Source organism: Fistularia commersonii, chromosome 2 (assembly GCF_037954325.1).
Source record: "Fistularia commersonii isolate RoL2024-O1a breed Wild chromosome 2, RoL_Fcom_v1.0, whole genome shotgun sequence".
In the NCBI taxonomy this organism is placed as follows: Eukaryota; Metazoa; Chordata; class Actinopteri; order Syngnathiformes; family Fistulariidae; genus Fistularia; species Fistularia commersonii.
Window position 1 is genome coordinate 27,240,610 of NC_141285.1, and position 16,286 is coordinate 27,256,895.

The following is a 16,286-nucleotide window of genomic DNA, read 5'->3' on the forward strand; positions in this document are numbered from 1 at the left end:
GACCCGGAAAAACATGGTAATCACGTGGTTTGGGATGGAGCCGCCGAGCAGAGTGCAGATACAACACCACTCTTCACATCAACCAGGTTAAAAAAGCTACTTTTTAACTTAAACAAACCCCACCATTAATGTTTATCTGTTTTTATAATTAATAGTTGTGCAATTTGTAAGTAAATTTTCCTGAATGTCTTCCTGCTCTGGTAGAATGTTGCAGGCTCTGAGACAAGTCTTATATGGGGAGTAGTTTTGAGTAAGACATTTGAAGAAAATGTGTTGGCAGAAATTATTCAAATGATAGGGTGAAGAAAGACATTAACAGTACTGGATACTGTTCCATTCTACCTCGACATGATGTCTGTGTGGATCCTGGGTGTTCGCTGATGAAGGAATAGATGCTATTTAGGTTTCAATCAGTATTTAATTGAGAAGTCAAAATAAAAGCATACAGAGCTCTGGGTCTGATCTTCCATTCCTAGAAAAGTAACAAAGTGTGTCTGTTCACAAAGTCTGACTGGCTATGTTTCCCCGACACAGTGTTTTTATGTACAGTTGTAGGTGTCATTTTCTCATTGGTTGTTGACAGTTGTTAGGATCTTCTCCCAGGATGAAGCTCCCTCAGATTTACCCGTTGTTATCGGACTCTTCACGTCGGAGCGGGGGCTGCATGTTGGAGTCGTTATCCATTTCTATACAATCGTGTTCTCTCTCAAGGCCCTCTATTGCACTCAAGTATGATAGTTTGTGATTTCATGCATGTCGATGAAAGTTGCCATATTCAGTAAGGTGTAAAATGTGTCGAGAGGTGGATGATGTGTGATTGCTTTGCCAAACTGTGTTAATTGTGTGTGTTTGTGTCTCACAGGTGGGATGACGACAGGCCGTCAGCTTGGACGGGTTGGGAGGAAGAGGAGGCGGAAACGTGAAAACGACATCCGGTCGGGTACGAACAACTTCTCTTTTCCCTTTCCATCCATCCATCCGTCCGTCCGCTCAGTGAAGGTGTCATTACTTCCCGGCTTCCGGTAAATCCCATCAAATGTGGTATAAACTTGGACTTTGGTTAGGCGGATAAATCTCGCCGTAGTTTAGTTGCCCTCCAGCGGTTCTATTTCTGCCCTCACCTCTGACCTTTCTTACCTGTGGACTTACTGTTGTCCTCACTCCAGTGTCTCTGAGTCAGCAGCCGCACTACGTGAAGCTGATGAAGTTCCTTCACCAGCGAGGCTTCAGGTCCCATCTGCTGCAGCCGACTCTCTTTACCGGTACTCCCTTTGACCTTCACCTACACACTCAATCGACGTGATTCGATTGACTTTTCATCCACTTTTAACTGATAAAACCATAAAGAGAGAGCAACCAGAAACCTGGTTTGATGAAAATGTTTTGCCGAGTGGGTTTGAACCTTCTCTTTTATCGTATTTTTCGCACTATAAGGCGCACTTAAAATCCTTAAATTTTCAATGGGATGGAAGTGGAGGAAGCAAGCAGATGAACTGCGCCGAGTAAAGAAGACCAGAGTTTCCGTGGAAACAATCGAGATGAATAAAGTTGGACAAAATAAGTGTTTGTTTGGCTTTATATACTGTATGTTTTGTCAAATTCCTCCCCTTACTTATTCTAAATATCAGATTGTAGCTCAATTTGTCAACATGCAGCGGGTTTGCTTTGACGTTGGCCGATGACGCCCTGATGTGTGTTGGCCTCCTCAGACACAGGTCGAGGTTTGCGGGCGGTCAGGACGGTCAAGGTAGGCTGTCGTCAGTCGGGAGGAAAACGCAGACACAGCGACACAATCCGTGTCATGAAACAGATGAAACAGATGTGTCTGTTTGTGTCCTCCAGCCCGGCCAGCTGCTGATCTCCCTGCCGGAGTCGTGTCTCCTCACCACATCCACAGTCCTGGACAGCGACCTGGGACCCTTTGTCAAAAGGTCAAAGCAGAGTACAGTATAATGTCTGTGGAGGTTCCCGGGTCCCCATGAATTCTTGTCGTGGCAGCTGGACTCAAATTTCTTGGCTAGAAGGCGGCTCACAACCCTGGCAGTTATATTGGGAAACTCCTCGCAGGGCATCAGAACTGAAGAAGCCTCTCAGATGTGGGGTGAAACAGCTTCTAGTGAGGAAAATCAAGTCCAGTTGCCATGACAAGAGGATTTGGACAGTACTGTACAATCATATTCGCACTGGATCGCAGAAGAAAACATCTTTCCTTTATGTTTTTCCCTTCAAGGGACTCCACAGACAATCCACCTTCTCCATCTAACCCTATTCTCTGTGTCCTCTCTGACACCTGCTACCTTCATATCCTCCTTCACTATGTCCATCAATCTTCTCTTTGGTCTTCCTCTAGACCTCCTGCCTGGTAGCTCCTCCTTCAGCAACCTTCTACCCAGATCTTCACCATGGTTTGGACATGAACAGAGGAATGTTCTTGTCCAAACCATCTCAGTTATCACTTTGTCTCAGTCATACATGTCCTGCACCCCTGCAACAAATTCTTCCTCTCCTTTGCTCTTTTCCCTTCAGGGGTCTCCACAGTCAATCCACCTTCTCCATCTGACCCAGTTCTCTGGATCCTCCTCTCTCACCAGACATCAATCTTCTGTTTGGTCTTCCTCTAGACCTCCTGCCTGGCAGCTCCACCCTCAGCAACCTTTTACCCAGATCTTCACCGGAGGAGTGTTCATGTCCAAACCATCTCAGTCATCACTTTGTCTCGGTCATACATGTCCTGCACCCCTGTGACAAATTCTTCTTTCCCTTTGGGCTTTTCCCTTCAGGGTCTCCACAGCCAATCCACCTTCTCTATCTAACCCTATTCTCTGGATCCTCCTCTCTCACACAACTAACTTCATATCCTCTCTCACTCCATCCATCAGTCTTCTCTTTGGTCTTCCTTTAGACCTCCAATTCCAGCATCCTTCTACCAATATATTCAGTATCCCTCCTCTGTACATGAGCCAACCATCTCTGACCTTCTCTCTAGAACATTCAACATGTACTATCCCACTGATGGACTCCTTCCTGATCCTCTCCATCCTGGTCACTCCCAAAGAGAACCTCAACATCTTCATCTCTGCGACCTCCAGCTCTGCCTCCTGTCTTTTCTTTTGATCATTGTCACTATTTCTGGTCCATAAAGTCTCACCACTGTCTCCTCCACCTTTCCTTTCATTCTGGTTGATCTTCTTTCTCCTAGTACCCCTGACACTTTTCACCAGCCATACCGTGTTTGAATTTAGCAAAAAAAAAAAAAAAACACCAAAAAGCTGAAAATAAACTTAAAATCAGGGGGAAAAAAACTAACAAATATTGAAATGTTGTCTGTTCATCTTCCACAGCTGGAGACCCGTCCTCTCCCCCCTGCTGGCGCTCTGCGTCTTCCTGATGCTGGAGCGCCACCGAGGAGAGGCCTCTGATTGGTCGGCCTACATCGGCGTGCTGCCGGCCTCCTACACCTGCCCCGCCTACTTCGCCGACGACGTCATGGCCCTCCTTCCCGCCGGGCTGAGGGCGCAGGGTTTGGAGCAGAGGGAGGCGGTGAGGGATCTCCACTCGTCCAGCCGGAGCTTCTTCAGGTCAGAACCTGCGCCGAGGCGCTTTTTGATTATTTTTTCCTCCTTGCTGAGGAGTGAACGCCATGTGGTCCATCCAGGTCCATCCAGCCGCTGCTGAAGAACCCCGTGGAGGAGGTGATGACCTACGAGGCTCTGAGGTATGTCTCCACGTGAGAAGCATCACGTTGCAGGTGGAAGTGGGTCTGAGGGTCTGGGTGTCCTGGCCAGGTGGGCCTGGTGCAGCGTCAACACCCGCTCCGTCTTCATGCCCCGCCCCCAGAGCAGCTTCCTGTCTGGACAGGATGTCTACGCTCTGGCGCCTTTCCTGGATCTCCTCAACCACCGCCCCGACGTGCAGGTGGGAGCCTCTTCCTCTCGCTCGCCTTCTACTTCCTGTCGTCCACTTCCTGTGCGATCCTTCGGCCGCAGGTGGAGGCGGGTTTCGACAGCGTGAGTGGATGTTACGAGATCAGGAGCGTCGGCGGGACCCTCCGCCGCCGGCAGGCCTTCATCAACTACGGTTCCCATGACAACCAGCGCCTGTTGCTGGAGTACGGCTTCGTCGCCGCCGGCAACCCTCACAGCGTGGTCTACGTCGACCCGGGTGAGGCACGTCAGCATGTAACGATGAGGGAAAAAAAAAAACAAAACGCAAATCCTTTCACGGATCTAATCCAGAGTCTGGGCGTGCACAGCTCTCCTCTCCGAGGTGCTGGCAGGCGAGCGAGCTCTGGAGCAGAAGATGAAGTTCCTCAGGGAGAACGGCCTCCATCAGTGAGTGTTTCTTCTTAGATGCAGAAAAATGTACAGCAAACGAAATGATAAACACCCAGAGACCATGTGTGTCAAACTCAAGGCACACACACATCGTTTACACTTGGTGGGACTCACTGGCGCCCCCTAGTGGCCATACATAGAACTTCAGGTAGAATTAGGAGAGTTGACCAAAAAAAATAAAATAAAAAAAATATATACTTTAAAAAAGTTGAAATAAAATGCTGGAAAAAAAAAAATGTAATGATTGAAAAGCATATTTCTTGATTCCACTTTCATATTCGTTTTAGATTGTTGCAAGACCTGGTCTTTTGAATGATTGAAAAGCATATTTGTCTTGGCAACTGGACTTCAGGTGAATTTCTTCACTTGAAGACCTACCACCCCTCGCCCGAGAGGTTCTTCAGTTCTTTCTGAACTGAGGAAGCCTCTTGCTAGCCTTTTGCTGGTTCTTCATGAAGGGTGAAACGTCTACGATTGAAGAAATTCAAGTCCAGTTGCCAAGACAAGAAAATTTCTGCAAGAATTCTCCGTGATGACCGAGAACCTCTACAGACGAGTCAAACGCCTGCATGAACCAGAAACTACATTTCAATCATGTTTCCACATTGACGCCATTTTAACAAGTGGAACTGAGAAATACAAATGAACCCTAAATGTCCAGGAGGAGAAAAGTTGATGCAGATGGGAGGCTGCTTCAAGAAAGACAGGAAGGTCGGTCGTCAAAGAGTACAATCTACGTCGGCATTTTGACACCGAACACAGAGCTAAGTATGCCAAAGTTAGCATCCAGAAAAATAACAAATTGTCCAAGAATTAAAAGTGTATTAGTCCAGGGGTGTCACATCAGCATAATGATTGCCCTCAAAAGGCCACATGTAACGCTAGCAGTATGAAGGTAACCTAATGTAAAATATATGTAACTACTCCTTAATGTTAAGTAACTGAATTTATTTTACTCATTCAAATCCAAAATGTTACATATGCACTCCCTTCTTTCTTGAAACAGCCTTCCATCTGCATCGACTTTTCTCTTCCTGGACTTGTTGAAAATGGTATTGATGCGGATTCACTGCCTTATAATCGGGTAAAATGATCCGCATAAATTGTTGGAAATGTAGTTTCTGGTCAACGCACGCGTTTGACTTGTTTAGGACAATCAGAACTTTTAAGATGTTCTTGCAGGCCACCTAAAATGATGTGGCGGGCCACATTTGGCCCACGGGCCTTGAGTTTGACACCTGTATTCGAGGTTTCCGAGCGATTGTAATCAATTTGATCTCAAAGACTGGACTGTTTGTTTTAACACGGAGGTGTCACATGACCTTCATCCGTCCAATACCTGTGGCAGGAATCTGACGGTTTCCAGTGAAGGCCCGAGCTGGAGGCTGCTGACGGCCCTCAGAATGCTATCGCTGCCTCAGACGCTGTAGTAAGATGTCTCACACACAGTTTACGCTTGATGGGGACTCACTGGCGCCCCCTAGTGGCCATACATGGAACTGCGTGTAGAAATATAAGACCAAAAAAAAAAATCTAAAACAATATTTTAAAAAGTTTCAATAAAATCCTTGAAAAATTAAAAAAATATGGAATGATCATGAAGCATATTTTTGAATTCCACTTTGTTGCTGTTGCATTTCATAATATTCATTTTAGATTGTTGCAAGACACGTTCCTTTGACTTACCGACTGAAATGATTTTTTTCCATTTCAAATTTTAATATGCAATGTGCAAAACGAAACAGTTTAATTTTCGCCATTTTATTTTCCTTATTCAAGTAATTTCTGTCAAAAAAAAAAAAAAAAAAAAAAGCCTGTTTGAATGAGCACGGTTAAAAAAAATATTTGCAATTACGGTTTTTGGTCGGTGTTTCCCCCTTCAGTCACCAGTGGAAGGCAGCGGCGCTCGGCCAGCAGGTGTGTGAGGAGCGTGACCGCTGGGCTGCGAGGACGGCCGAGCGTGTGTGTCGGAGGCTCTTGCGAGACACACACTCCGCTCTGGACGAGGTGTGTGAACTCCCAGTCAGCTGTCGTTGTGGACACAGGACAGAATGTATTAACTTCGAATCTAAAAATGCGTGCTTGTAGATTTCCCGTCTCCTGGTTCAGTGCGACCCCGGCGCTCAGGAGCAGCTGGCGGCGGTGCAGTCGCTGCGTCTGGAGGAGAGCTGCATCCTGGGAAACTGCCTGGACGGGCTGCGGGACTCTTTCTCGGACCCGTGGCCGAGCTGAGCCGGGTTCCTGCCGGACGCTTTCCGTCCTGCTTGCAGAACCGAGGCGGCTCCAGAAGCCCCGGGTTGGATCAGAGCGGAGCCTGTTAGCGCTGCGAGGCGGCGAGGAAGTTAAAGGACTTCCCACCAGAACGCAAGATAAAAAAACTGGTTTAAACGTGTATTTTTTTCAGTCGTTTTTAAGCGTTTTGCTTGACTTTTGCTGTATTCGCATCACCAGGGCGGATAAATCTGGAATCAGAGTTCAGATCTTTAATTAGATGTGAAACACACGACGTGTGCAAACCTCTGATGAAGTCCCTGGGAAATTAAATTTAGCAGCTTTCCCGCTGCAGCTCCGTCCTCAGAGCCTTAAGTTCCGGTCGGGGTTATTTAGTCCTGATCTTGCTAGATCTGACGGCTCATCCGAGGGCGACCTTCTGGACCTTCTGCCTTCTGGGAAAAGTCTTCACTCCAAAGGAAAAAAACAAATAAATGGTCATCGTGTCGGCAGCGGCGCTCCAACCGGGCTGGATTTTTTTTTTTTTCACAGCTCAACCACGGCCTTCCTTTTCTTTAGGCCGCGCTGTACTGTTTCCATGGCAACCGTGGCTTCGGACAGCGGGACGACCTCCTCCGGCTGGGGTCTGCAGGGGCGCACGGATCGGGACCGGTTAAAACAAAAATAAAAAAACAGCCAACCGAAAGACGCGGAAAAAAAACGAACATGCTGGAGTTTCATAAAAATAATATGTTTTGTTCAGGCCTCAGACAACGTGATCTCATTTCACAGCAAAATAATCCATTTAGAGGGAAAAAATAATAATTCTCTCCTTTTCAACGGCGCCCTCGGGAAGATAAATAAAACGCTGGTCCTCGGGGTTGTTTTGACCTCGTGTGCCGGATGAAAAATCACTTCAATATATTCCCTTTTTATTTCATTTACCGGGGTTAAATATCAATTTTCTGTTTAACAAGTAATCTAAAATGACTTATTCCTGGTTTCAATTCATGTCTGTGCTGCCCATGTTTAATTTCCTTGTTAATTAAAAGTTGTTTTTTTTTTACATATCCCTGCCTGTGCTTGTGTGTGTGTGTGTGTGTGAGAGACGTACTTCAAGATCCCAGCAGACATTTTCTCCATGACGTCCTTCAGAATATCTGCAAACGGCCAGTTAAAGATTTTCAGGGTTCACCTGCGGTCAGATTATAATCCGGACTGCGGCGTGACGCCGATCACACGGCCGCAGGGTCAGGATACGCAGGTATCGTCCCTGCTGGGCCGATGACGCCGTCCAGACCTCGGGGTTCAGGAACGACACCGAGGCCGACTTGAGGAACATGATCCTGCAGTCCGGAGGGTCCAGCTGGAGATCCGAGAGGCTGGTTTTAAACCGATCAAAATAAAACGACTTCCTGTCCCCTTCCGTGCCGGGGGGAACCCGCAGATCGATCACTAGCGCTAATCCCTTACTCGCCGAAAGCGATGGATTTGAATCGGGTTGTGAAAATAATCTGCGACGTCTCACCTGCAGGTCCTGGTGGGAGGTGACCCAGTGACCCCCGACTCCTAACACACTGATGATGTCGTGCTTGTGCGGAAGGAGTTTGGCCTCCTCCGACTCTTCCTCCTGCAAACGCACTTTTTGCAAATCCAAAAAAAAAAGCGTGGATGAGGTTCATCACTTGCCGTTGGATGATGATAGCGGCTTGAACGGGAAGGAGTAAGATTCTTACCTCCGGCGTCGATGACGATGTCAACTCCCAGGCCTCCCGTCTCCTCCAGGACCACAGGCAGCAGCTCCGACTGGCCGTCGTACGTCGGAATCACCCTGGCTGAGTCCCCCCCCCCCCCCCCCCCCACACACACACAAACACACACACACGCTGTCATTTTTGGTTGCTTAGTAATAAAAATCAGATGGTTCTTTCACAGCAAATCCAACCATGAGCAGCTGCAGTTCCCAGATTGGCCACTAGGTGTCAGCAGAGTTCACCCCAGGGGGCGCCTCCCTGTGACTTCTGAAAATAATTTACGGGTATTTCATTAAAATGTATTTTGTTTTCGTTCATTCGATCACCATGATCTTCAAATTTAGAATATCTAAATAAAACGTGTTTAAATGTTTTTGTCGCTCTTAATAAGCGACTCCAAGGATGACAGCACAGAGAGAGAGAGGACGGCATTTCTGGTTTACTGCCAAATAATTCAAGTTTGGCTTGTTTTTATAAATACAAGAAGGACTCAAATACACATTAGAGTATTTTGCCAGTATTTTGAAGTTCTAAATGTATTGCTGCATGCAGAAATGTCATTTTGTTTTCTCTGCGGTTGCCTTAAAAAAATGCAACACATATTGTTTATACATAGCAAAAAGGTAAAAAATAAATAAAAAAACTTTATATGCCGTGTTCATTTATTTTAAATTTCAAAAGGGTTGTGTGGCTCCCACTGTTTTCTTTACTGTGGTGAAACAACTCCAAATGGCTGTTTGACCAGTAAAAGTTACCGACCCCTGGGTTAGACCAGAGCCCACCCTGGACACTTTTACATTTACTTTACAGGATTGAAATACGGTAGCAATTATTATTATTATTCAACAGAAATGTTTCGTGTTTTCTAGGAAATCAGTTTCAGAGGAAGGAAATAAAGCAGAGAATAGGACGCAGGAAGCAGCAGGCCTGACGTGGAGGAGCCATTATTCATGGTCGGATGGGGAATGATGCTTTTCCCTTCACACACTCTGAATATGTGACGCTGCCATCAAATCATCAATTTACATTCTGCAAAGTATTTGGTTCGGATGTCCTTCACAGGCGAGGAACACCGCGGGTCTGATCCAGCGTCACGGATCTAGCAGTCCACAAAAAGGCTTCCAGTTTAGAGTGTTAGCATCTTGTTTTACAATTCTGGAACAAGAAGGTGTTTCTCTAGCTTATATCTTAGCTTCTTTTCCATTGTTTTACATTTTATACGCCACTTTTTTAGTCTAGTTCTAGTTGCTTCCTTAGCCTTAAATAGCTAGTTTTAGCCTACACCATCACTTCTAGTCCTTTAGCTATTACTGCCTATAATTTAGCTTCTAGTTGCTTGCATAGCCTTAACTAGCTAGTTTTAGCCTTCACCATCACACTGAGTCCTTTTGCTAATGTTATTGCCGCTGGTTCCTCACTTGACGTTTGGGCTTTTTGTTGTTTCTGCTAGCTTTACTTTTAATAACTGGCTTGTATTCCTTTTGGCTGTTCATAAGATTTTAGCCTATATTTTAGCTTCATCTCAAATATAATTTTGTTTAGCTCAGTAACAGTTACGAGCTTTGCCCGCTAGCCTCCTTTTTAGCTTCTGTCCTTAGGTTTGTGTTTTAGCTGCTAGTAATATAACTAGTGTTTTTAGCATATAGTTCTGTAGCCTTTACCTTAGCGGCTAGTTCTTTACACCCAAGCTTGTAATTCATGATATTGTGTAACCTTCTGGTGGATTCTGTTACCTTGTAATGTGTGTCCTTAGCTTTGGTTAGCTTATCTCCTTTTACCCCCAAATACCTTCTATTTTACAAATAACAAGAGGGTTTTCCCTCATTTGCCTCAGTTTAGCTATTTTTCTCATGGCCAGATTCCATTAGCTTAGCTTAAAAAGAGCTCATTTGTTTTGGCTTCGCTATAAATAGTAATCATCTTCTTTCAATGTACATGTTTTATTTCCCCCTTTTGATTTTATAAATCTGGTAAAAACATTTGTCCATCTTTGCCAGAAAAAAACAGAAAGGTAGAAAAAGGTCTCACCAACAAGGGGATCCTGAACGCCTGAGGACGAGTGGAGAAGGGAGGGAGTACAGAAAGGAGGTAAAGATCAAGCAGAGGAAGCGTGTGTGTGTGTGTGTGTGTGTGTGTGTGTGTGTGTGTGTGTGTGTGTGTGTGTGTGTGTGTGTACGTGCACGGACCAACGAAGGGCCGAAGCTGCTCCAGGAAGCTCTTCTGCTGCTGCGAGTTGCACGTGGTCAGAACTTTGACGCCGTGGTAACAGGCCAGCTGGATGCACATCAGGCCCAGGGTCTGGGAGAAAATAAACAAAACATGTTAGTAGTTCAACCGTTTTATCCTGTCAAGAAAAGCCCGGAAACCCCCGGAGTTAGTCTCGGGATTTTTAGTTACTCTTGGACGAGTACAAGCACCTGAGGGTCCATGGAGACAATAAACTAGACTGGATTAAAAACACAGACGTCGTATACGAGAAAGGTCAGAGCTGTTCTTTCTCAGGAGACTCTTTCAAACGTCTGCAGAGCCATGCTGCAGATGTTTGATGGCATCCAGCGTCATCTTCTACGCCAGGGGCGAGCAAACTACGGCCCGCGGGCCACATCCGGCCCGTTGGTCCTTTTAATCCGGCCCGCCAAAGGTTGGTACAGAATTCATATTTGACGTGAATGATTGGATCGATGAATGTGGGAGCTCAAACGGGAGATTATTTCATTTTGGGAGCTACTTTAGAATTTTCCAGAGCTGAATGACACAGATTGGCTTTGGGATTTAGCCTTTACTGTGGACGAACTGACACACACGAATGAGCTGGACATGAAGCTACAACGGAAAAACTGGTTTATGCATCAAATGCAAGCAAACGTCAGAGACTTCAAAACCAAGCTGGTTGTATGTTCGAAACAAATGTCGGACGAGTCTGATGTGTACGGTTGACAAGTGCGTTTTTTAAATGTTTTTATACGTATCTTGTGCCCGGCAAAAGTCAATGCGGCCCCCGAGCCAAAACATTTGCCCACCCCTGTTCTACGCCGTATAAGCTCATCGGGAAGGCCGGCTCCTTCCCGGGAGTTGGAAGCCGGACGGCAACGAAAAAATCTGCACCCCAAAAACGCTCCAAAAAACCTCCAGTCCGGTCACGGTACATTTCAAGGGAGCGAAACACAATGTCTGGACCTTCAGATACCTGGGGATGGAGGCCTTAAAGGGTCCTGAAACCAGAGTTGTTCTGGATCTACACGCTGGGGACACAAACCCGATTGAATGAGGAATTTGATATGAAACCTTGTCTATAATTAAGTCTGCTTATCGTCCACGCCGTAAACAGCTGGGCAGAAAAATTAGAAAATGGAAGACATATCAGACCGCTGATAATCTCCCTCCATCTGGGGCTCCGACTCCAACCCTGCGGCGCCAGACGTGTCCCCCTGCTTCAGACGGTACATTTCTACACAAAACATTTGAGCTCTTTCATGGCCAACAAAGGGGACATGACAAAGTAGTGAGATGAACGTTTGCTCTTGACCAAATACTTATTTTCCACCATCATTCGCAAATAAATTCATTAAAAATCAGACCGTGTGATTTTCTGTTTTTTTTTTTTTTTTTCTCATTCCGTCTCTCATACTGAAGTGTATCTAGGATGGAAATTACAGGCCTCTCAAATCTTTGCACTTTTTAAGACCTTAAAACACTTTATAGCCTTAACTTTGACACTTTATATTTTATTTGTATTTCTTATTCTCCCTCCTTCCTACTATTATCTATTATTGTTATGTTTTACTTGAAACTCTGGCACAAAAATTTCCTTCAGGATAAATAAAGTTGTTCTTATTCTGTCATCTTTTTAACAACTTGCACAATTGGTGGCTGACTAAATCCTTCTTTTACCCCACTGTATATCATATACGTATAAATATACTGCTCAAAAAAATACAGGGAACACATAAAACAACACAATTTAACTCCAAGTCAATCACAGTTGTGTGAAATCCAACTTTGAAGGCAAAGCAGATTCATTTGGACCTGTTTTAAGGACATTAAATGTGGTTTGCATGAAATTACACCAAGGTTTTTGGTCCTCATATCTGTACATATGTGAAAAAAGTACCATCTAAAGAGGTGGTGAATTTAATGTTATAAGCATCTGAGGAGGATATGTTTTTGTGTTCTATGTAAAATAAGTCATCTTTCTGTCTTCTTTCTCAAACTCTACTTTGTCGACTTTTTGGATCCGGCAGCCAAACTTAAATGGGTAGCGGATGCTTTTCTTTTTTTAAACCGATATCAGCATCACGTTTAAAGTGAACGGATGTAATGTTGGCATTTCCTTCGCGATTAATAAAGTTCTGTTGTGTTAAATATTCCGCGAGGTGCGTCGGCAGCCGGACGTCACTCACGCCGGCGCCGTCCATCACCAGCAGCGTCTGTCCGACCGCCATGCGAGCGTGGGTGTGCAGAGCGGTGTACGCCATCACGCCATCCTGCAGGGCTCCGGCCGCACACACCCAGCTCAACTTCTCCGGTTTCTCAACTGGAGAACACACACGCATACAGATTGGATGTTACATGTGATGTGTATCATAGGGGAATGTGTGTGTGTGTGTGTGTGTAGCCACCTAAATGTTGCTCATCTATGTCGACGAGGTCGCAGAGGCCGGAGGAAGGGGAGTCCAGTGGAAGGATTCCTGGAGAAGCAGAAACCAGTGGACCCTTTCGTCATTTGATTAAGAAAATGAAACTTTATTTTGATTCCCACAGGGGAAATTCTTTGGTCGCAGCGGCGTAAAAGTTATGAGTCTCTAAAAATATGAATGTCAATATAGATATAGACATAAAAAATTAAAAGAAAGACATTCACAAATAAATAGACAAGCAGAAAGAACAACGACATCATCGCTAAAGCGTGAATACTGTCCACTTTGTGCTATTTCGTTTGTGAAAGTGTCTTTTTTTTTACCCCCACAAAGATAAAACTTCTGGATATGTTAATGGAAGAAGCTAAGAATCAAAATAGAACTCTATGGAAAAATAAAGAATAGAACAGCGAATAATAAAAACAAAAAGAACAGTAAATACGGAAAGAATGAAAATAACAATATATGTAAAAATATACATGTATATGACTGCATGTAGCAATTTTGTGTATAAATAGGGGTTTTTGCCAGGTCTTTTGTGCATGTGTAGAGGTTATAGCAGGGGAGCCTGGAGGAACCCCATGCAGAAAGAAAAAAAAAATTATAATATATATATGTATATATAGAAAAAAATCATTTAAAAAAATATCTTGAAAATTATCAATTAATTAAAAGCAGGGTGAAAGAAAAAGGAAAAATTACTTTTATTTATGGAAACTATAAATATATGTAAATTATGAGATGGTGTCATATGTCTAAATGGTGGTAAAAATTGTGTTCTATCGAGTTTCTCATTTTGCTGAGAACACACTCATCAAAATGCAAATGCAAATCTACTTGCCTTATAAATCAGTGGTTCTCAATTATTTTGTGATACGCCCCCAACCAAGGAAAAAGAAAACCCCATAAAACATTGTACAACATCCTTATTTTCATTAAAGAAAAAGGAAATACAGATCAAAGAATTACTACCATTGTTTTTTTTTTAATTTAGAGTGCATCAACTTGCCTGAAATGTAAAAAGAAATTTCAATCCTTATTTAAACTATAAACATTTTTGGACTGACTGGACCATTTTATACTGAAAAATAAAATAAGAACAATAAATTCAAATTGATAAACAACATTAACTCAGACACACACCATATAAAATACTTTAAACTACAAACAAAATTTTTTTTTTAAATCAAAACGATGAAGTCGGGATGATTGACACAACGAGCACGCATTGCCGTGCACAGTTTTTCGAAACGATTTGAAACCGCATCGCTCAGCTCTCAGCAAACACACCGGTCTTTCCTCGTAGAGGAGCTAATTATTGAGCTAATACTCTGCATCTCACCCTACTATTTGAGAAGCAATGCTTTAAGCAAAACAACCAAAACAAGAGGCGGCGTGAGCCTGCAGAGGTCAAATATCAAATAATCCCGCTTTCCCACGCACACTTTCCTACCTACGACCTCATCGTCCGGCTGGAAGGAGGACACCTCTGGTCCGACTGCAGGTGGGGAAAACAAACGTGAACAGACGTGTCAGCGGCCACGATGGTCATTATTATCACTGCTGTCATTCCACCAAAGCCGTCAGGACACCTTTTTGCACGACGCCGGCCACCTCTCGGCCCAACGGGATGGAATCTCGCCGCAGCCCGATGTCCTCCAGCAGCTGCAGAAAGAGAGGAAGGAGGAGGAGGAGGTGTGAGATCGGGTCTGGCCGGCAGGAGACGACTGAGGTGGTGTACTTTACAGATTACTATCCGTGTCCTTGTATTAAAATCATTCAAAAAATTCATTTCCGATAAAAAATACAGCTTTCGTTGTCAACCTCACTTTCTAAGAATTTCTTGGAAAGACTTTTTTGCTGTTTTGGGAAACCCTTGATTTTTAGATCATGTGTTATTGATATTTTTTGGGTTCATTATTTGCATATGTTGGTAAAATGAAGTGGATTTTTAAGGTTCACGTTGTGTTTACCTTGAGGTCCAGCAGGCTGAGTCCACATGCCTTCACCTGGACTCTGACCTGGTGCCTTCCTACGACCTCAGGGAGAGTCTGGAGAAGACACACACAAACACACACAAACACACACACACACACACACACACACACACACACACACACACACACACACACACACACACACACACACAGAGCAACCAGTGTAACGATAAACTAGCCTGGCATAATAAAAACAATAATGATCACAATAAAAATGGATAAAATCGTTCAAATAAATAATAAAAACAATAATGAACACTACATTGAATATTTTAAGGCGGATATTCTGGCACATTTTATTGTCTGCCTCCTAATAAATACAAAAGTAAATGTAAACAAAGCGTTGCTTTATATCAGTGTGGTGGAGCTGTTAGCACGTATCATGTCTTGATTTTAAATCATATAACATGGTAAAAAAAATCATTTGTTTAGCTTTGTTGAGCTGTCGGGCGTTGGAAGCAGACCGACGGGCCGTCAGTTTCGATTTAAAGATCCTAAAATCGATAATCCGATCGATCAGTCGACGGGTTTCCAATCTCACCGTTTCCTGGATGACGAACTTGGGCTCGACATCATCCGGACCGGCTTGGCAGAACAAACCTTTCATTCTTTTCACCCGGAGGGTTTGTTTAAACACGGTTGTGAAACAATATAAATTAAAAAAAAAAATCAAATTTAAATCTAATTCTTAAGGATAATGTAAAACTCTCCTCTCTGCTAGCACCGGACGAACTAGCCAGGGTCAGGTGACCACTTCTTCTTCTACGATTACACAGAGATGTTCGCTGTTAGCAGGAAATGCGAGCGCCCCCTACTGGCCGGGATGTATAACGACAACTCCAATTGTTTTTATTTCCGAGCGTTGATTGTGACAGCCGAAGGTTTTAAAAGTACAAAAGAGTGATTTTCCGTCTTATTTAACCATATTGAATGTAATTATACACTTGAACACAATCCATTTTCCCTTCTCATGGGAAAAAGAGCCACAGAAGTAAAGAGAGGACAAGGACACGATTGATAATCATTGAACAGAAATCGTTCACATGCAAATGTGTCTCTTGTAGTTGTTTCAGTTTCGTATAGACTTGGATAAAAATTGGTGAAAGTGTGTTTATACGTTTCACAATAGCACAGTTCTCTCAGTGTAGCTCTTTGAATGCTTTTATTTGTACATATTTACTCATCGCAGCATCAACATTTGTAAATCCGTTTAACCATTTATATCTGCTATGCATGGAAGGGGCAAAAAAATCATGCAAAAATAAAGGGGATCTAAATAACTCGATTTACGGGGAAATTTTATGCAATCACAGCCCACGGGTATCGGATAAGTATAGTTGAGGGACACAGTCA

General features: G+C 43.9%; 2 protein-coding genes across 4 annotated transcripts; one reads left to right on the forward strand and one right to left on the reverse strand.

Moving 5' to 3' along the window:
- Positions 1-32: 32 nt before the first annotated feature.
- setd4 (SET domain containing 4) lies at positions 33-7,456 on the forward strand. Of its 2 annotated transcripts, XM_086175300.1 has the most exons (13): positions 33-86; positions 863-940; positions 1,167-1,262; positions 1,710-1,747; positions 1,843-1,931; positions 3,342-3,578; positions 3,656-3,715; positions 3,786-3,915; positions 3,987-4,161; positions 4,253-4,331; positions 5,683-5,763; positions 6,218-6,341; positions 6,423-7,456. In XM_086175300.1, exons 1-13 carry the CDS (start codon positions 35-37, stop codon positions 6,564-6,566), a joined length of 1,383 nt encoding a protein of 460 aa, XP_086031426.1. In that variant the 5' UTR covers positions 33-34; the 3' UTR covers positions 6,567-7,456. The 2 variants fall into 2 exon arrangements, with proteins under 2 accessions (XP_086031426.1, XP_086031435.1); XM_086175309.1 differs by lacking the exons at positions 6,218-6,341; positions 6,423-7,456 and having other exon boundaries at positions 40-86; positions 5,645-5,706.
- On the reverse strand, positions 6,080-15,707 carry cryzl1 (crystallin, zeta (quinone reductase)-like 1). 2 transcript variants are annotated; one of them, XM_086175321.1, is made up of 13 exons: positions 15,475-15,707; positions 14,910-14,987; positions 14,529-14,601; positions 14,390-14,434; positions 12,919-12,987; positions 12,700-12,833; positions 10,486-10,597; positions 10,328-10,348; positions 8,282-8,380; positions 8,074-8,186; positions 7,806-7,911; positions 7,660-7,705; positions 6,080-7,191 (listed from the first exon to the last, which is right to left on the reverse strand). In XM_086175321.1, the coding sequence occupies exons 1-13, from the start codon at positions 15,538-15,540 to the stop codon at positions 7,092-7,094; spliced, it is 1,062 nt and encodes a 353-aa protein (XP_086031447.1). In that variant the 5' UTR covers positions 15,541-15,707; the 3' UTR covers positions 6,080-7,091. The 2 variants fall into 2 exon arrangements, with proteins under 2 accessions (XP_086031447.1, XP_086031455.1); XM_086175329.1 differs by lacking the exon at positions 10,328-10,348.
- Positions 15,708-16,286: the final 579 nt, after the last annotated feature.

Bases quoted from the DNA above. Each gene is read 5' to 3' on its own strand.
- setd4 (XM_086175300.1), top strand. From the start codon at position 35: ATGGAGCCGCCGAGCAGAGTGCAGATACAACACCACTCTTCACATCAA. The intron at 87-862 runs GTTAAAAAAGCT...TGTGTCTCACAG, and splicing joins CCACTCTTCACATCAACCAG to GTGGGATGACGACAGGCCGT. The intron at 1,748-1,842 runs GTAGGCTGTCGT...TGTGTCCTCCAG, and splicing joins GGGCGGTCAGGACGGTCAAG to CCCGGCCAGCTGCTGATCTC.
- cryzl1 (XM_086175321.1), bottom strand. From the start codon at position 15,540: ATGAAAGGTTTGTTCTGCCAAGCCGGTCCGGATGATGTCGAGCCCAAG. The intron at 14,435-14,528 runs GTGTCCTGACGG...CCCCACCTGCAG, and splicing joins GGCCGGCGTCGTGCAAAAAG to TCGGACCAGAGGTGTCCTCC. The intron at 10,598-12,699 runs GTGAGTGACGTC...ATTTTCTCCCAG, and splicing joins TGGTGATGGACGGCGCCGGC to ACCCTGGGCCTGATGTGCAT.